The 20745-nt window shown below is 39.2% G+C and overlaps 2 protein-coding genes and 1 long non-coding RNA gene across 7 annotated transcripts in view; 2 read left to right on the forward strand and 1 right to left on the reverse strand.

Moving 5' to 3' along the window:
- The window catches only part of E2F3 (E2F transcription factor 3), a 43681-nt gene extending 36989 nt beyond the window's left edge, over window positions 1-6692 (forward strand). For 3 of the 4 annotated variants that reach the window (XM_083822838.1, XM_083822841.1, XM_083822840.1), the window contains exons 5-7: window positions 1217-1331; window positions 4084-4222; window positions 4923-6692. In XM_083822838.1, the coding sequence (XP_083678964.1) occupies window positions 1217-1331; window positions 4084-4222; window positions 4923-5188 (520 nt within the window). In that variant the 3' untranslated portion in view covers window positions 5189-6692. The remainder of the gene's footprint in view (window positions 1-1216; window positions 1332-4083; window positions 4223-4922) is intronic. The other variant, XM_083822839.1, reaches the window with a different exon arrangement.
- LOC310893615 lies at window positions 5374-9935 on the reverse strand. The gene is made up of 2 exons (XR_014579136.1): window positions 9358-9935; window positions 5374-7730 (listed from the first exon to the last, which is right to left on the reverse strand). It is a non-coding gene; the product is annotated as an uncharacterized lncRNA (long non-coding RNA).
- Window positions 9936-11422: 1487 nt separating this feature from the next.
- Window positions 11423-20745, forward strand: part of CDKAL1 (CDKAL1 threonylcarbamoyladenosine tRNA methylthiotransferase) — a 436369-nt gene continuing 427046 nt past the window's right edge. The window contains exons 1-5 of one of the 2 annotated variants that reach the window (XM_083825861.1): window positions 11444-11488; window positions 13332-13369; window positions 13601-13703; window positions 15927-16093; window positions 18347-18459. In XM_083825861.1, coding sequence (XP_083681987.1) covers window positions 15927-16093; window positions 18347-18459 — 280 coding nt within the window. In that variant the 5' untranslated portion in view covers window positions 11444-11488; window positions 13332-13369; window positions 13601-13703. Of the gene's footprint in view, window positions 11489-13331; window positions 13370-13600; window positions 13704-15926; window positions 16094-18346; window positions 18460-20745 lie in introns of both variants that reach the window. The other variant, XM_083825860.1, reaches the window with a different exon arrangement.

Consider the following 20745-nt stretch of genomic DNA (forward strand, 5'->3'; position numbering starts at 1 on the left):
TTTTTACTTTCTAGTCTCTCTTTAAAAACAGTCAAAAAATAACTGATTGCAAACTTAAATGTTTTGGTATGTGACCAACATTATCTTGGGGAGCTTTTGGCTATGGCATCAAAGGTTGTTTTATTTGAAAAACAGGCAATCCTTTCCTTTGTTCATATCGCGTCAGACACTGTTGCTCTAATTTGTACTTCGGATTTGCAAACCTTGCTGTACCTTCCTGAAGGAGTGGTATAAGTCATGGTAAAAGCCATTTGCATGAAAGCTGACCTGCCATTTTGCCTCCTGACCTGATACTTTGCATTTGGTCCAAGTTAGATGTGAGAGGTATGGGTTGTTGATCTTGGGCAGGTTGTGTTGGTGTACTGCGCAGTAACAGTACACGTTCAACAAAATATTCCACATTTATGCCCCAGAAAATGTAATGATAAATGAGATCCTGTTTCTACAGGGCAAACATTATGTTAGATAACTCTCAGATGACAAAAATAAAGAGCTGGAAGCGCTTGCATATGATGCCGGCTGTTTGCCGTTCCAAGCACTCAGTTACACAGGTCAGTAACTGAGGCACCATTGTGCAGTAGCACACCAAAACACTCATACTGAATTGAGCAAGTCCATGCTGAACAGCCAAACATTCATGTTCATTCCATGCTTATGCAGAACTCGAAATCGACTTTCTACACTGTGAAGTTGTTTAAAGTAGCTGTTTAAACAGTTCTTTAAAATAGTTGGGCTACCTAGATAAATGTTTACCTAAGGGGAAAAAAGAAAACAAACCCAAAAACCCTCAAGTGAAAATTGATATTGATGACTTCAAAAATATATTGTACATGTGCATCTATAACATGCATCTGTTAATTCCTTTACACTTTTCTGTGATTTCCAGTTCATTCTGTTTTGATTGCTTGTAAAAATTTTTCTTCATGCAGTCTATGAGTAATTGCAGATTGTTGAGCTTTACTTGTACATATATGAAGGAAAAGAGAGAGCACTCAGAACAGACAACTCCTTTTGTCTCTCAATACTCGGTCCAGCTGTTAGATCAAAGGGAAGTTCTCACTTTGATTACAATTGCAGCCAGTGTAAAGAATAGGAAACTTTGGGCTAAGAGTAATGTAGCTGTGAGAAAGTGGAAAAATAATTTGCAGAATTTTGCCTTTTCTAGTGGTCTAAATATATTGTAACCTGGGTTGGAAAATTCCTTAACAGTGATTACATTAGCTTATGTAACATACCAAGATATTCGAAAAATTAGTGGCCTTAAAGACCAAACTGTTATAGTTGTGAAAGCTCCTCCAGAAACAAGACTTGAAGTGCCTGACCCAGTGGAGGTAAGGAGAACCTGACTTATCCTGCCAGGTTATCATTTTCCTATGCATGGAGCAAGCGTGCTGTGAGTTTTACTGTGGAAACTGATGCCCAGGCTGGATTATATTGGCATACAGTACCACATTCATCTGTCTTAAAAGCTTTAGATAGATATTTATTTTTTTTAAAAAGGAAGGAGAATCTTAAAAAATCATTTTACACAAGGCAACCATTATTTGTTCCTTTTCTCTCAATTCCAGCTTTCCATTCAGGGTAATCTGTGCTATATACGGATTATTCTCTTTTCTTATACTTTATATAAAAAAGAGCTCTTCCTTGACAGTTGAAAATTCCCTGTTCATAAGCCTCTAAAATCTTTCTCTTAAGAGATTCAGCTCTTATTTTTCTAGCTTTATGTAGTTTTAGTCAAAAAGTTCATGGATAACTCAAAGACTTAAACATCTGGATGACTCATATTACTGATATCCTAATTAGAAGAGACATGTTGTTATGTAGGATTCTCTTTTTTGAAGTATTAAAGTTATTGTAGAAACTTATTTTACTCCTAGAATCTGTTCTAACCCTTCCTTCTTCTGTCATCATCTCTGCTTCATTGAAACTGATTTTAACACATCTGCATTAAACTTCTTACATTTTGCTAGCACACTTTTTGTTTGCTATTGTGAAATGTGTAGGGATGGGGATTTCTTTTTCTTCTTTATTACAATCACGTCTGTTTCTGAAGCTGCCTGGGTGCATTTTGTCCTTCTTCTGTTGCTCCTTGTTGCTCAAACCACAGTCTCTCACTGCCAGCTCTTGTCTGTGAGATGCCTGGCTCAAGTTCCTTTGTCCTCATTTGGTTTCTTTTCCTTATTTCAGGTAGATGGCTAGGGTAAATTAGTCACTTTTCACTTCCTTTACCTGATTTCACAATTATGGAGAAAATGGTTCAGGTGATTTTTCTTTGAATATACCCTCAGGGAGTAGTTTTATATCATTTCTCTCCTAGTTTATGAACTACATGGTTCATCTGTGCCTGGAATTTTAGCTCTTGATGTCAAAAGTGTGCTGTTTTACAATTCCTGGTTAAAATGGAGACCTAAGTATGCTGGACAAAAGTAAATGCTTTGCATGAGCCAGAGCTTTAGAGAGGCATATAGTGTACCTTATTTTCTTCACTCAAAGTGCAATCAGAGATAAAGCTAAAACTCAACATCCTCCATGCTGTGTTCATGCCTCTACCTTATTTTTTTTGTCTTTAATGTCTAGCTGGTTCCCCTGAGCCCAGAGCTACCTGCAGTCACAGACTGCAGATATTCATGCTGTGTGACTTCTCTTACCAAGATTCTTCACTTGCATAGGTCTGTTATGGTTTCCATCCTTTTCTGTTTTTCCCCCACTTTCATCCTAGGTGTAGGTTTGGGAAGAAAAAATCATTTTGCTGCAGTGAGGAAGGAATATTTTTTTATCAGTATCCATGTATATACACACACACACACCATTATCATTGCTTTCTTCCCTGATTCTTTCCCCTAGGCATTACACTTTTTGATTTTTAATTCAGTGAAATCAGACAGGTAGAGAGAGAGAGATGCATGCCATCGTTAAAACTAGTGCCTAGACCTCCCTTATCCTATATACCCAACTCACTCGTGATTGTTCAGCTTCAGGCAGTAAGAAGTCATTTCTTTCTCTCATTTGCAGTTATATTTCAGTACTGTCTCCAACTCCTGCTCTCCCCATCTTCTTTTTTCTAATTACCTATAGCATTGCTCTAAGTACTCCTTGCTGTTTTCCATGTTCTGGGGTACTCCTGTTCTTTTGTTCTCTATATCTGTAAATGCTGTCTGCAATGCTGTATAACTGCCAAAGCACAAATAGTGTGAGGAACTTTTTGTGAAAGAGCACAATAATATGTGTTTGGAAGAAGTCTGCCAGGAGGTATATAATGTCTGTATTCATGCTTTTTAACTCTATTAATGTAGTACAGCTGTAGTAGGTTTATATTTAACCAGAACCATTTATGATTTTCCATCAGAACACTATGAAAAACTTCAGAGATTTTTTTTATCTGTCTGTAGTATGCCATCTCATTTTATTGCATCAGTGTGAAAGCTAAGAAAACTTAACTTTTTGAAATGGATTAAGAGTTCCTGGTATTCAGGAATACTTTTCAAATTAGAGTTACTTCCTTGAGGGGGCAGAAGGACCTCAGGCTTATTTATAAAATAAGCTTTGATGATGAAAATGGCTGCTGTTGTTGTTGTTATTTGGAAAAACTTCCCTGATAAACAGGTGAACTTAAAGCACTTTGAATTCAATGTGAATCAGTGCTGAAAGTTTTTTGGGGGAGTGGGAAGGTTCTGGCACATTTACACAAATACATTCGATGTTATTGTTAATGAATAACAATAAAACCTAAGTCTTGGATACCGTTGTTCTGTTCCATCAGAATAGTCCAGGTTCTTATGATTGTTAGAAAATGTCAGGAGTTCAATCCTTTACCTCTCTCTGGTTGTGAGGAAATACATAAAATGGTGGGCTTCTGAGATTTGTGGGCTGCAAACAGGAGGAAAAGCTTTTACATTCTCTTCCAGTTTACAAGATGCATTAGCCAAGTCATCTTCAGAAGATGTATGGGGGTTTTCAAAATTTTTTTTGGTCAGTAAAAAAAAAAATGTTTAAATATTCACACCCCATTTAGAACTTACTGTGAATTGTCAATGTTTTGTCAAGTTCATTATTATAACACCTTACTGACATTTGTTTTGTTAGCAGAGTGCATTGATACATTTATCTAGTACTCAAGGACCTATTGAAGTTTATCTGTGCCCAGAGGAAAATGATGCCCTCAGTCCAATGAAAACCTATAGTCAGGACCACAACGGAAATATTTCAAAAACTATTTCCAAAGGTAAAATGATTTATTTCTAATACTAAAAGCCTTCCTCTGTGCTTTTGTACAAGATTTCAAATTGAACTTTAGATATCCGGCTCTTATTTTTTGGCTTTATTTTTCTAAGAAGTAAAAAGGTAAGGTAAGCATTTTCCACTATGTCTTTCTGGTGCATACTGGGGGAACAAATGTTTTCCTCTGCATCAGGTATTTAAAATAAGTCTCATATGTAACTAAAGTTTATGCAATATTGAAGAAAAACAATTTTGTTCCTGCAACATTTTCAAATAGGACAGTAGCAGAAAGATTTGTCTCAACACCAGGCAGAAATCTTGGTGTATTGGTATATACAGCTGCACAGTGTCGCTGATATCATCTGCTGCTTAGAAAGTTTGTACTTTGAAGTACTTCAGGTGTATGAATTCCACTGAAAAAAATTGTCATCTTTCACTTCATTTTATTCAGTAGTTGTTCAGATCTTGTAAACGAAGATTTTTACTAGAGAAGTCAGTGGTGATAGCACCATGAATATTTTTGAGAAGACCTTTGTAACACACAAAAACAGGCTACAAATGATCTGAACTGAAGGGCATTTTTTTGTTTAAATGATGCTTTATGAAAGGCCCTTTAGACTTTGTGTCATCCATGTCTATCAGTTCTAATAGGATTAAACGTATCATCTTCCCCCCCTCCCCACCCCTTCTCCCCTCTCTTACAGAAGTGGCTTCTGCTAACTCAGGACAAGGTGACTGCTCAGTAAATATGGCAACAATCTCTCCACTGGCTTCTCCAGCCAACCTTCTACAGCAGACCGAGGACCAAATTCCCTCAAACTTTGAAGGACCGTTTGTGAATTTGCTGCCTCCTCTGCTTCAGGAAGATTATTTGCTGAGCCTTGGGGATGAAGAAGGCATCAGTGATCTCTTTGATGCTTATGATTTAGAGAAGCTTCCTTCACTGGTGGATGAATTTATATACAGCTGATTCTCTTAAAAGATGCTTGTGTCTAAATCATGTTTTTAATGGAATCAAAACACATACCATCATTCAGAGTTGTCCCCAACTTACCATAAAATAGCATTATTACAGAAACTAGGCTCTTGAACACTTCTGATATTTTAATTTAATATTCCCTAAAATACTACAAACAACAACTGAAGGCTTTTACAAGGTCTTCTTCTTGACCCTAAGCTCCAGCGCCTTGTGAGTCAGCAAGGGCAAGCAGGTGACTGTAAATGTTTTTGTTTTCACACTCCCCCAGTCTCTGCTTACCATGACAAGTGGGCTTGTGGAGAAGGGCTCAATGAACTGGCTTAGTCATAAATAACAATTTTATAATAGTATTTCAGGTCGTGCCTTCTGCAGAGAATGCATGTCTTTTGAGCATCACAACATGGATTGTACCTGCAGTAAACATAAATATGAAGTAATGCAAAAGTGTGAAATGGGATTCTTCAGCTACTTGTGGGAATGTTTAAATTGCTGTCATAATGCTCATTTTGAGCAGTGTATATGTCTCATTATGAGGTCAAATACTTAAGTCCTTAAAAGCTTTTAATAAAAAATACACTGTAAATGTAGTGTATATTGCAAATATTGAAAAGTATAAAGTTCTGCCACTTCTCGTAGTAATCACAGATTTTTAAAAATGCTTGTGTGTGTGTGTGAAAGTAGTTTTTGTTGGTTGTTTTTTTAAACTAGAACGAAGATGCACAGTTCAATTTTACTGCCCCCAGTGTGCATTAGAACTGGTACATAAATTTTTGTGGTACTAAGTGGGGCTTTGTGTTAAGTGCCTACTAGAGATGCACTGTGGGTTTTTCCCTCTATGGAAAACACTTATGCCAAGCTTTGTTTGTTCAATATATCATATTTATCTCAGTGGGTTAGCTTCCTCTGCTTACAGCTTTTTATAATTCTCTTCGCCAGCAAAATGGAACTAATTTTTTTTTTCCAAAGTACATAACTGTAAGTACCACATCAACTGAATTGCATTTATTTTTTGAAGATCTTTGGTAGTATAGTATAATACCAATATTTATTTTTTTGAAAGTGAGAGGAATTCTAAGAAGTCTTAAATAAATTTTTTTTTTTTGAGTGTAAAATATGTTGCCATGTTCTGGGCTAAGTTAATGTAATGTTGATTAGATGATGCCCATATAATCCTCTTTGTTTGCATTACCGTTGTGCTTATCTGACATATTCAGAAAATTAGTACTATTTGTACTGTAGTAGAATATTATGTATGCAGGTTTTCTGGTACCATTTGAGTTGCTGCTATGAAAGCTCACACATGAAAAGGAAAGAAGTCACAGTACTAATAAGAAAACTGTATGACTGTGTGAGTTTTGGAATATAACAAATGTATAAAGAGCAACACATAAAGAACTGTTAAACAGTGTTAAGTGTGTGTTTATATGTACAAATGTGTGCATAGATCATTCAGCAGTTGTATTTAAGTTGATATATGTTTCAACTCACACTTCAGTTATCTAGCAGTTTTGTATAATAGAATTAATTTGTAAACACTGCCAGAATATTTTCTAGCTGGTTTGTAATTTTTTAAGAGTTTTTTTTAGATGTGGATCTGTAAATAAAATTGTAGTATTTAAAGTTTTCGTCTTGTGGAAGAGGAAAGTAAAAGTTGTGTGAGCATGAAGATTTGTGAGACAAAGGGGCACTTTTGAGGGGGAAAAGAAAATGAAGACTAATGCAGACCATCTTTTTTTTTGTACAAATTAAACACTTGTCCCAATGTGTGTGGGCAAAATACTAATCTAATTTAGCTTTGCATTGTATGCTAGTTTAAAAAAACTGTAACATACTGTAAAAAAAAAAAAAAAAGGAACAAAAAAAGCTTTTATGGTGAGTTTTGTAAATAGATTTATTAAAGGATGACCTGTTCTCTAGCTGTGATCTTACCACTTCAAATGGATGTAATTTGAATAAATTTTGTATGGTAATGAATCAATAAAAAGGATTTTTTAAAGAGTTTAGAATTGTATACTGCTTTTTAAAATTATTCTTATTCTTGGTGCCTATCATGCTTTTTCTTGGAACCTGGTTGTTAATATTTTTATTATTAGTGCTGCTCACACATTTGACACCAGCTATGTTTCAAATCCTTTTTTTTTTTTTTGAAATTATGCTAACAATGAGTTCTGTGGTTATTAAGCCATACTGAAACAAGAACAAAAAAGGATATGTGTAAAGAAAACCAGTAGGAGATCCAGAAGTTGAAGTAGCATAGGTTTATTTTTATTGATTTCCCTCCCCCTCCCAATAAATTATGAACAGACTTCTTGGAAATTTCATAGAAACTTAATTTTTCTAAATTAAGTAACATGACAGAAATTGTTGAGAATGTTAGCTTTCCTCCAGATAGTTGTCCAGAAGTGTCTCTTATTAGTAGCTTTAACAAAAGAGTTCTGCTTACTTCTGAGTCATCTCCAATAGTACTGCACCAGGTGCATATTCACGAACTTGTTCTCCCTTTCTGGTCTTGGTGATGCATGGCCAATAAATTCTGAGAGGGGAAAAAAAAGAAAAACGATCAGGATCATAAAAATCACAGTAACGTGGTTTGCTTGATTAAGTGTTATACTTCTGAGCAAGTCAAGTGTGTTTTTTCATCTTTCCTGCACACAAGGAGAAAGCAACAACTTTATCACTCTATACCCTTGTCTGTACTCTAACTTCTGCACATAGTAATACTGAAGGGAAGACTACAGAGAAGATCCTCAGTTATTCTGTATTCCCAATAAATAATAAGAGGGTTAGAGGACTGCTTTCTCAGCTGTTTATAGCAGTGATGACAATAAATGTCTTCTTTTTGTCCTTCCTGTCATAGCTCCCTGACCCATTCTGTTTCTCTGATCTACAGCTGCCATAAGCACTTTTTAATTTGCCCCTAGAATCTGCTTCTGATTGCTGTTTTTCTTTTCTCTCTCCTCTTGCTTCTGCTTTCTACATAGTTTAAGATGTGTTGAGCTGCAGGTAAACAAACAGTTAAAATACTCCCTTCTGCTCCTCTGAGCTAGCACAGCGTGCTTCAACATTACTCAGCATACAAATATTAGTTTCAGGTAGGCACTGTTGTGGCCTACATATGCTGCATTTCTTAGCTGCCAGCAGATGGAAAAAGGATTCTGAGAAATCTGTCAGAACTGGACTGACTGATGGGCAGCTATACATTCCTTCACACAGAGGAGTTCACGCCTGGGGAGGTCACTTCAAAAAAAAAAAAAAAAGGAAAAGGAAAAAGGAGAAGGGTCTTTCCCTTGAACCCCTAGAGAGAACTGCCCCCCTTGCAAATGACAGACTTTAACGCTTTCTATTCTTTTTGACTTACACTTGAACAAGTAAATTATGCTGTTGTCTTGATGCAGGCATAGATGTTTTTGTTGTAGAAAAAGTATGAAAGTTAGTAAGGTGCTTTTTGTAGTTTGAGACTTTACTATGTGTTTAGAAGCACCAAATTTAGTTGTTTATAGAAAGCCTAATAACCTTTTTTTCTTCTGATCTTGTCAATGTGCATTGCCGTTGGTGTTCTTGGAGTCAATATTTCTCAAGATTAATCAACTTAGAAACCTTTACCTGTCAGTAGAGGGATATGAACAAAAACAAGTAGAATTCATCTTCCTATTGTGCGTTTCTTGGCAAAGCATGATCTGCCTGCATATTACTCGACATCTAAGCAAAGATTAGTAGAATGCTTTGCCTTTGTGAAGACCAGAAGTTTCTTTAAACCTTTTTCTTTCTAAAATTTGTCATGGAGAAAGTGCTATGTCTAACAGAAAAAAAAAATGGAGTAGCTGTCAAGGCTGAGTGTTGCTGACACAAGAGTAGATAGATTCTCCTAAACTGAAGGAATGGAGGAAGAAATCTAATTTATTGTATCTAACTTTAGGATTCACCATTTCTTTCCTGCATGATTTCCTGCTTACTCCCCCACCCAGAGCTGCATCTTAGCGATCAGAGAAAAAGGTTATCAAAAAGCTTTGGGCTCTCACTTCCCTGGATGCTTCCCTTCCAGAAGGCCATTAGTTGAGATACTCTAGAACAACTAAGGGTGTATCTTCTTCTAACCCTGAGCTAAACCTGAGTTTTATGTTTTATTTTCCTATCAGTTTTTGTATTTCCAAAACGTGTACCTATTTCTGCAAAACCCAGAATGACTTTAGATGGTAAGCCAGGCTGAGGCTGTAGTCTGAGTCCGTCACCCCTGGGGAGCAAGAAGTAAGCTCCGCAGGCCGTCTGGGAAGGGACATCTCCTAAAGCTCTTTTTGGGGAACTCAGGGACTGAAACTATATTGCCAGTCTTCTCAAGGTCAGTGTTGGGACTTCCAGCTGCTGCCTCTTAAAAAGCAACTTTCCCCTATGGGCATAGCTAAGCTTTCTTACCACACTCGTCTGCTTCCCTTGCCACCTGCTGGGGCACTACCAGCAGCCTCTGTGCAGCTTGATTTCTTTTGATGAATATGCTACAAAAGCAATTTAGACTTGCGAGCTTCAAAAGCACTTACAGGGTGGTTTCCATGTTGTGGCTACATCCTAGGACTGAATAGGACTGTGCTGGCACAAGGGCTGCGTGATATTACAAATTCTTGGCAGTGGGACAAAGTAAGGGCTCTGCTGGATCATGCTGAAACTGATCAGCACGGCCTATTTCTGTCACTAGGTATGGGACTCACAGAGAGCTGCTGTTATTCCTGCCTGGGAGCTGCTCTGGGAGCTCACTGCCTCCCCTTAATAAATACCGTTCTGCGAATCTTGGCCATCTGGAGATTTTGGATAGGTCTTGCAGGCTATCTATGCTCTGCTCTTTTAGTCAACCACAAAACAGCGCTGATGTCTGCCCAGTTTTGTTTAACCACAGGGCTAACTAACACTTGGCTAGTCAAGATAACTGTGGGGTAGGGCAGTGATCCCAGAATAGACAAATTTAATTCAAGGACTGCAAATGAAATAACTAAAAAAAAAAATAAACACAGGAAACCAGAAAGGGAAGAGAATCCCTTACCCACTAGGAAAGCAGTTAAAATACAAGGATTGGTAATACATATATTGCTACGTACTGACATACCAAGGACTACTTACACCCTACTGTGAAGGAGGATGTCTAAAATAGATTAACACATCTACTGATTTTAAGATAATTATCTTCTGGGCTAAAAATGCTGCAAAAATGATGAGTTACACATCACTTTGTGTCTCACGGACGGTATGTCTGAAAATTACATGCGTGTTTAAACAAAGATCAATCATGAAGGCAAGTGTATGTTAAACTGTAACCATGACTTTATCATAAGGCCAGGTGATATTAAGAGTGCTTTAGTCCTGCCTATAATGATTTGTTCTTAAACATTGATTCTAGTTAAGTGCTTCTTTCTTTCTGTCGCAGTTTTCCTTTTCAAATGTCTCCCATTACTTTGTTGTTATTGTTATCTTTGTTGTTGTTGTTTGCTTGCCTGTGAATGTTGCCAGGAAAGAGTGACATGAACTAAACACCATTTTTAAGAAAAAAAAAGGGGGGGGGGAGGGAGTGACATTCATAGCAAGAAGTTGCCAAATTTTATCTACTAGCAGACCAATGGGCCTATTATGGAATACGCTTGGGGCTTTTGTTCCCTTCCCCTCAGTTTGAGGGAGACTATAGGCTGCTATCTGCAGTGAAATAATGAGTCCAGGGGCTTGTTGTAAAGAGAGCAGCTTAGTGTTTCACACGATTACAAGGATGGCGGGCTTTATAATCCAAAGCAGGCCACCCCAAAAAATAAAGGTGCCATATAAATAAACTTTTTAGGCTAACTGTGCACATTAAAAACCGAGCAATGGCATTGTAATACTTTGATCTGCAAGGAAACTTAATCTCAAACTTAATCCGGCTGCTTGGAGTCCTACATTTAGTGGTAAGCGTGGACACACGCTGATGTGTGTATTCCAAAATACTGACGGGAAAGGTTGCTCCTAGAGCTAGACTGGGGAAAAACAGCGTGAGGAACCTCAGCCATGCAGAGTCAAGCACGTTAACCAACGCCTTCCGAACTGATTCAAATGGAAAAGTCCAAGGAGCGCTGGACGTTGAGGCGCAGTGAAAATACAACACGTGCCCAAACAGCGCTGGGCTTTGAGGGGCGATGGAGGCCCGCGGCCTTTAGGGCGGCCGCGCCCCGCCGCACTCTTTTGCCCGCCGCCGGCCGCCGTCGCCGCCCCGCCCAGCCCGGCGCGCGGCGGGGCGGTGTGGGCGGGGCGGCCGGGCCGTGATGGCGGGGCCTGGCTGAGGTGAGCGGCGCGCGGCGGGCGGTTGGCGGCCGTTGGCGGCCGTTGGCGGGCGCCGGGAGCCCCTGGGGAGGGGGAGGTCGGCGCGGTTCCTGGCGCAGGCCGGGGTGCCGCTGGTCTCCCTGGCCGCCTGGCGCGCTGCCGGCTCGGTTCAGGCCACCGTCAGTCAGCACCCCCAGAGCCTTTTCCTCTGCGCAGCTCTCCAGCCGCTCTGCCCCCACGCCTGTAGCGCTGCGTGGGGTTGTTGTGGCCAAAGTGCGGGACCCGGCACTCAGCCATGTTCAACCTCATCCCGTTGGCCTCTGCTCATCGACCCAACCTGTCCAGGTCCCTCTGCAGGGCCTTCCTATCGTCCGGCACATCGACACTTACCCCCAGCTTGGTGTCGTCTGCAAACTTACTGAGTGTGCACTCAATTCCCTCACCCAAATCATCAATAAAGATATTAAAAGAGGATGGGCCCCGACACCGACCCTTGGGGAACACCACTGGTGACCGGTCACCAGCTGGATTTCAGTCTGTTCACTGCCACCCTCTGGGCCCGTGATTGCATTCAAGATGACCTGTTCCATCACCTTTCCTGGCACCGAGGTCAGGCTGACAGGCCTGAAGTTCTCCAGGTCCTCCTTACGACCCTTCTTATAGATGGGCGTCACATTAGCAAGTCTCCAGTCATCCGGGATCTCTCTGGATGACCAAGACCACTGATAGATGATGGGAAGCGGCCCAGCAGTCGCATCCGCCAGCTCCCTCAGCACCCTCAGGTGGATCCCATCTGGCCCCATGGACTTGCGACAGTCCAGGTGGAGCAGCAGGTCTCTGTAACTGTTTCTACCTGAACTGTGGGGGGGTTCTGCTCCTTGTCCCAGACTTCCAGGTCTGGAGGCTGAGTACCCCAAGGATAATTGGACTGGCTAGTGAAGACAGATGTAAAGAAGGCATTAAGAACCTCAGCCTTTTCCTTATCTTCAGTAGTCATGTTCCCCCCTGTGTCCAGTAAAGAATGGAGATTCTTCTTGGCCCTCCTCTTGCCGTTAATATATTTATAAGAACATTTTTTGTTATCCTTGGGCTTTGGCCATCCTGATCTTTTCTCTGCATATGCTGGCAGCTTCCTTGTACTCTCCCCAAATTGCCTGCCCCTTCTTTTGCAGGACATAAACTTTCTTTTTCTCCCGAATACACAGCAAAAGTTCCCTGTTCGGCCATGCCAGTCTTCTTCCCCGCTGGCTCATCTTACAGCACGCGGGGGCAGCCTGCTCCTGCTCCTTGAAGACTTCCTACTCGTGGAGCATCCAGCCTTCCTGGACCCCTCTGCCCTTGAGGACTGACTCCCAAGGGACCCTCCCTACCAGTGTCCCAAACAATTCCAAGTCTGCCCTCTGGAAGTCCATAATAATAAAAAGTTGTGAATGCCTTTAGCTAAACTTTACTGTTAATCAAATTCTTGAAGGAAATTAAGCTTATGAAAGTGCGTTCTCCTTGTCAGTCTCTCCCTTTCCCTTCTTTTGATCCAAATTCTAAACTCCTGTTTGAAGATTTAAAAAATCTGGAGGAGGAGGAGGAGAAGTCTGAAAGGACACATCAGACTCTCACAAAAATATGATTCTATAAAACAAGGACGAGAAGATTACAGTCTGGGGGAAGAATGGGGAAAATTTGGCAACTGTTGCAGCTTGTCAGCCAGTCAGCAGGTGTACCCCATCTTATCCTCTGGAGGCTTTAAGATTGTCAAAGTAGAAAACAGATTTGTGCAATGGGAGGATGAGTACTTAATGGGCAGTAACTTCCACTTGTGTCTGATAGTTCTGGTAGTTCATGCCATATTTTTTTTTTCCTTCTCCAGGTTTATTGTCCAAAGGGATTTCAGTTGTGCTTAAAAAGGTATGAATTTTAGTTTGGCTGTGTTCCTACTTTTCTGGGCCATGGAAATAAATTAAGCTTATTTGTTTTGCAAGCTGTTGTGTTATATCAGAAATGTTCCTAGAAGAGACTGGGGGGCCCCAAACCAAAACATTTTTTTTCCTTCCCTGTGTTGAGTTGATTACATATTCCTATGTTCTGTTAGCGGTATAAAGCAGTGTAAGGGATGTCACCTTTTTTTTTCCTCTGCAGTGTGAGCGATGTGGAGCTTTGTGAGCTAGAGCAGGTGTAGGCACACAAAAGGAGTTTGCGTGGAGGAAGCATTTATATGTTGGGATGAGCCAGCACCTGAACAGTTAAGCCATGCTGTTTGTTATGTACTGTATAAACTTGCCTCATTTTGTCTTTTGGTGTTTGCATTTCCATATAAAGCCCTGCTGGTAACTGAAGATCTACCCTCACTTGTTGCTTGCACCAGAACAGATTTGTAGTGAAGATGTAGGAGTGGTTCTTTCTAGTCCTGCTACTTTCTGAGAAACCAAAAAACTACCTGTCATCCCTTTCTCAGTTCTTGTAAGATCATTTAAAAAGCATTTAACTGACATCTTTATCTGGTGTCTGTGTTTCTGTATAGCTGTTTAAAGTATGCTTAGTTTGGTGGATAAAATCGTGTTTTATATATGTGCACGCTTTGCAGGACAAGGTAGTGATATGACCTCTAGTAAGGTCAAATCCTATTTGCGTTCAATTTAGTATTTGACATTGAAGCAAAAAACTTCAGCTTTCTTATATTAAATACAATGTTCTTTACAAATACATGTTACTGTCATTAAATGTGTGCTCAGAGATGTAGTCAGTGTGCACCTAGATGAGAAGACAGAGGACTAAATTTGGAAGCCAGTTCATCTCTGAAGTTAGGTTTTATGTAAACTCAAGCTTCTGCATTACTCGCCCCACCTCCATTAGCTTTTGTTGTTTAAACTTTTGTCGTGGAAAGCCTATGTAGATCAAAACAATAACTCACTCACTGAGCTAGATGTCTGTAGCTTAATGGTAATGCTGACTCAGTAATATTAAGCCAGTAAATGTATGCACTGTTGCAGTGCTTCTGAGTGGGAATTCCGATAAACTCTTAGAGTAGATACTTATTCCAAGAGTCTTTATTGCAAGACTTCTCACAACTTTTTTATCCTTTACATTTCTTTTTTTAAGATCCTGGCATTTTTCTTCTTGAAGAATGCTGAATAAATAGATGTCTTAATGTCAGGTGCATCCTCTTTGTGATGTCGTTATGCTCCTGCTTCAGTTACACAGAAGTGTAATGGTTCAAGTTGTGTGAAGTTTTCCTTAGAAATATATTTTGCAAGACTGACAAAAACACTCGTATTGGAAAAATGTACAGGTGTTTTACTTCTTACGTTCTTAAATTATTCATGAGAAAAATCTGAAAGAATGTTGTTGACCAGTAGCCTGATTTTTCTGATCCCCAAATCTGTTTTAAAGAAATTAGAGCCTTGTTTGTTTCATTCTTCACACTCTGTTAGGACAGTGATGTATTTTTTGTGTGAACTTTGTGAAGTGTCTTTGTGCAACCTCTGTAGTAAACTGTTTTTTCTTGAGACACATGCCAAACCAGGTTTGCAATGGTAAATGAGACTTAATTCTGGTTGAGGATTAAGTGAGGTATGTAACTAAGGCAGTAACTTTTTTTGTAGGCTACTTTAGCAAATCACCTTTTTCTGATCTGGATCTTGAGATTTACTAGGAGATATGTATATATACATATTCATATATGTGTGCATACGTTATACCTTTACTGATGAGAAGCATGCAAAAATTCAGAAGTGTTTACTTTCTTATGGAAAATAGAACTTAATATGCTAAAAGATCACTAAAATTGTACTAATCAGATAATAATACTTTATATTAGCTGGGTGTGCTTGTTTAACATCTTGTACCTAAGGACAGGAGTTTTGATTTTGCTGTCATGCTGAATGAATTAATTCAGATGAAAAGCCTGAGGGGTCAGGAATTCTAGGAATTTTTCAGTTGTTTTGTATTCTAATAGACTATGAAGACAAGTTGAACTACTGTGCACCTATTTTCAGCACACACATAAAAGGTCCACAACAGGCTCCTGTGCAGGCATTTGAATGCTGTCTCCACAATTCTTCTCGTGTTATGTGAGCGGAATTATATGTATCACATAACGTGAACTCTTTATTTCATTATGATGCCTGACATGATTAAGAACACTTGTATCTTGGATATGTGATATCAAAGGAGCTGCAGGCTTTTTGAAATAGAAGGTAAGGTACAGGTTACTCAAAAAACAAACAAACAAAAACCCTGTATCTTCTGTGTCTCTCTCTCTGCCTGTCAGAGGGATCTCAGGAGAAGACAGTATCAGGAAATATCTTGGGGTAATTGTCAGTGTGCTGAAGGTCCCTCATGTATGCTATATTGCAGGTGTATGTATATCTGACTTCTCTTTGTGAGGACATATGCAGTAGGTGTTAGAACCTGACTTTGTGCTCAAGTGCTTGCTAATACCATTCTTCTCTAATGCTTCTCAAAGATGCCTGCTGCCTGTGATTCAGTGCTTGAAGATATTGAAGATATTGTGTCAGCACAAGATCTGAAACCCCATGATCGGCAGTTTGTAAGAAAGAATGTTTTTCCAAAAGTTCGAAAACGCAGCTCACAACAAAGTACTCAGATAGATGATGATCCCCCAAGTGACAGGTAAATTCTTCCTGGGGTAACAGGGAAAACCCTTTCTTTCTTCCTTCTTCATATCTCATGTGCACTGTCAAATTCTAAAAATAAGGTGGAAGTTCCCATTATCTTATAATATAAAATCTGAATACAGTATAAAAATGAATAGTGTATATAAAATGTAATGATAATGAATAATAATCCCCTAAGCAAGTTTCTCCTAGACAACTCTTTGTAGAGATCACTTATGATTGAGATATCGATTAATGAAGTAATTGGACTAGAAAAAACAGTTCTTGTTGCTTAAGCATTTCTGAAAAATTGCTTCTTTTTAATTACTTCAGTAGAAGCTGAGCTCTTCAGAATGCAGTCCTGGAGTAGTCTTTTGACATCTGGAATAGGAAATATAAACAAGATTGTGAGGGTGATGAGAAACTGATGCTTAATAGGTCAGAATAAGATTAAGTTTATTAGCTACTAACTGCAACGGAGATGTACCCAAACGTATTGGCCATTGCTGCGAGAAGATAGTTGTTCTTTACAGCTGATGCATTTGTAATCCTTGAATTCGCAATTTTTCAAGGGGAAGGGCATATTAAAAGTGGGGCTGTGTTAAATTAAAACAAAAACCAAAACAACAACAAAACAACACCAAACCATAGAAATCTTTGAATGCTTTTTCTGTCCTTCTGCCTTTTAGGTGGCTTTTGTGGAATATGGAATTCCTGTTTGGAATTATGTAATATGGGATTACAGTTTGCTTGGAAACCTGTGTTAGTGGCAAACAATCTAACCATGTGCTCTGTGTGTGAAATTTCCCATGATTCTTATTTATGTTGGGTAAAAGTGTTATCCAGAATAGTCGAAAACTTACGTAGGACATGCAATGAAGGAGCCTGCTTGAGAACTCACTTATATAAGAAGACGTACGTTTAAAACAGCGAGATGTTCAAGTCCCTGTTGCAAATGGTGTTTTATCTTTATATCTTTCTTTATCTGATCCAGTGTGGAAATTGTAAAATGCAAATGGAGGTAACGAAGGCAACCTGTCACACAAACTGTTACAACACAAGAAAACCTTTCCTGCATGTTACTTTCTTAAAAAAATAAAAAAAAAAATCAAAACCCGAAAACAAATCAAAATTACTGTGGTCATTGAATTGGCACCAAGAACTGTTGCTCGGAATGGCTCTAGAGCTGGCTTAAAGAGTCCTAACCTGTGTTTTTTCTGTTCTGAAGAAGACAGCCATAAATTATTAAAGAGCTTTCACTATTATTTCAGTGAGACAGGCAAGAATATAACTCTAATGTGTCTACAAATTCCACTGCTGTTTTAAGATTGTTAGATAATTTTGTATGTGTATTTTTTTCAGATGTCTTTACTTTTTTGTTTTTAACTTTCTGCTTAAAAAATTGCTTGTCCCAGGATTTAACTCATTTTTCCCTTTAGAAGTCTAGGTGTTTCTCTGGGAAGCTGGGGGTGGGGTGCGTGGTAATTGTGGAAGGACTGAAGACTCTTGGTATCAAAACAATATTGAGACTGTAGTGCATTCAAAACTTAAGTGTGTTCAGCAAAAATGCTTGTCTTGCTTAAAAAGAGCTTTGCGCCCTGAGATATACTATTTATTCAAGCTCAAATGTAAAGAAGCACTGAAAATGTTACCTGGTACTCTTGTGAGCTGGTCCTGGCCCACAGCTAAATACCCACCCAGATGCTTCCTCATCCTTCCCCAGTGTGCTGTGGGAGAGAATCAGCAAAATCTAGCAAACTTGGGGTTTGAGATGAAGCTAGTTTAATAATTGAAGGAAGGGTGTGGAATCGCCACCTCCTGCAGCAGACCAGTGCCCAGCCAGTCTCAGAACAGGGGCTATTTTGGAAAGATCAAATTCCCAGTTCTTATTGTTGATAGTGGTGTCACATGGTATGGAATAACCCCAGCCTACTTGCAGGGAATGCGCAGTGTGAAAAGAAGGCTTTGGCTTTGTGCAAGCACTGTTCAGCAGTAGCTAAAACACGGGTGTGTTATCATCACCGTTCTAGTCGCCAGTCCAAAGCACAGCACCATATGGGTGGCCACGAAGAAAGCTAACTCCATCCCAGCCAGACACGATACTCTACTACATGAAAGTTGCGTAATCACGATGTCCTTATGCAGTCGTTCTGGAGCTGATATTGCTTACTATGTTTCTGGAGAATTACAGTTGAGCCTGTTCAGTGGGCTTAAAGGGGAATCTTGTTTGTCTTTTAACTTGCCTTTTCGATTCATTTCTACTTAACAGCATTATTCCCGGTGTTCAGAAAATCTGGATACGTACATGGGGATGTTCTCACAATAATTCAGATGGTGAATATATGGCTGGACAGCTAGCTGCATATGGATACAAAATTACAGGTAAGAATATCAGAAAAGTTGCATAATTCAGGATTTGTGGGTGAATTTGGGAAGTGTCAAGCTGTTGTCAAATGTCTTTAGATATTTAGCATTATTTGTGTTTGCCGCTGGAGCAGAGTTGAACCATTCTATGTGAATGATCTTTGTTTCTGTACGAACAGTCGGTATAATGGAGGTAGAATGTTACAGGACTGAATCCTGTAGAGTTGGAAGAGTCGTTGAGTTATTTCTCTTTTTCCTTTGAATATCTTGAAATGAGACAAGAGGAAGCGTTTTCACGCCAGCCTAAAACTGAAAAACAAAGCAAAACAAAAAAACAACCAAACTTGTGGTTGCACTGGCCACGTTTCATCTCCTTAACGCAAAAAGTGTCGAATGAAAAGCTGTGTGAAGCTGAAAACAGACATTCTTGTTTTAATGGCGAATTATTACCTGAGTACCTTTGTATAGCTTATAACTAGTTAAAATTGAAATATAAATGTAAATTTTATTAATTCAATTTTTTTTTGTCTTGCATTTAAACTTGCTGCCTGCTTTTACTGAAAAACTGCAAAGTTGTCTTTCTTGACGTTTTGCCAGAAGTGTTTTATTTCTGGTTTTGCAAAATGCCTATTTCTTCTGATCAACTCATGGCATCCTTGAACGGTTACATCTTTTTCTTTTTTGTGGTTATCTTTCTGTATTTGTCTAAGTAGAAACTGGAACCTGAATTATTCAAATGGTGAACTATTTTAGGGAAACAGTGTGATTCTTTAATTAGTAGTGCAGCTCTGAAGTAGGTATGCTCTTCTCACAGACAAGTGGAGTGCTGGTCCAGAAATCCTTATTTGTGGCAGCTATTTTTTAAACTACAAATGAGGTATCAGTTTGAACTTGTGACTTGCTTTATCTTAGCTTCTCTTTACCTTAATTTTTCTAGTGCATCATGTTCCAGAAACTACTTCTGTTTTCTTAGGCTTTTTAATATTTGGCTAGCTGTCTTCTGCTCTTGGATTTTTACTGGAAACAATATAGGAAAAGTGAAGGAAGAAACTTCGTAAAAAATTTTTTTATACTTTAAAAAAAATGAACTGTTTATAACTTTGAAATAGAAATAACTTTACATTTGGAATCTGAAGTTGAGAACTGAAAATTCAATAGGAACTGCAGTAGCTGGGCCAGCAATACCTTCCGTAATCTTGTTAATTGCATATGAGATTGACTACTAGTTTCTGGTCATTATTGAACATCTTAATTTAGTTTGTGTGTGCATAAATATGTTTAAAAAATCCTGCTGAAGTGGTAGGCAAAAATTATTCAGTGTAGTTCTTTTGTAAAATTAGGTAACTTCTTTTTAAATGTATATTTAAGGAGCTCTGGAAATTGCGTTTTTGTTCAACAGAATGAAAATATTGGTTACAAATTCTGGTGAAAGTAAATTTTTACAACTATATCTGTTGAATGTTCTCCTTCATAGACTGGTAATGAAGCTGGAGCCGAGTGCAAGTATTGCGAGTATGGTAGGTCTATGTGAGAATGAGGTGGTGAAGAAGGCACCTGCCTTTCTGCTCAATGTAGTGATGCTTCTGGCAGCAAGTGCGTATGAAGGGGTTTGCTCTACGACTGCTTGGGTTGCAGATCACGTCTCAGGGTTTCACATCAGGACTGATCTGATTTGATGTCTTAAATGGGCATGGAAGACAGGATGCAGTGTACCTTCAGCAGGCTCTCAGACTGTCAAACTGGAGGAAGTGGTTGATAGGCTTGAAGCTCGTGCTGCTGTTCAGATGGACCTTGATAGGCTGGAGGAAGAAAAGGCTAAAAGAAGCCATATGAGATTCAGCAAAGGCAAATACAAAATCCTAGGGTTGGAGTAACCCTAGCTGGTGGTAAAGGTGGGGGTGGGCAGAGTGACTAGAAAGCAGCTTTGTGGAGAAAGAGTTTGGCATTGAGGTAGACAAGGTGAACATAAGTCATCTGTGTGCCCTTGCAGCAAAAAAGGACTAACTGCGTCCTGACCTGTTAGCAAGAGTGTAGACAGCAGGTCCAGAAAAGTTATTGTTCAGCTCCATTTGGTGCTTGAGACAGCGTTTGGAGTGCTGTGTGCAGTACTCCAGTTTGGGCCCAGTTTTGGGCTCCCCAGGATAGCGCTGTGTATCCAGTGAAGGGTCACCAAGATATTTAGGGAGCTGGAGCACGCAGTGTATGAGGAGACACACTTTGAGGGATTGGATTTCTTCAGCCTTAAGATGTGATGGCTAATAGAAGGTCCTAGTTGTATACAATGATGTGTAGAAGGCATTAGAT

Source organism: Anser anser, assembly GCF_964211835.1.
Source record: "Anser anser genome assembly, chromosome: 2".
NCBI lineage: Eukaryota > Metazoa > Chordata > Aves > Anseriformes > Anatidae > Anser > Anser anser.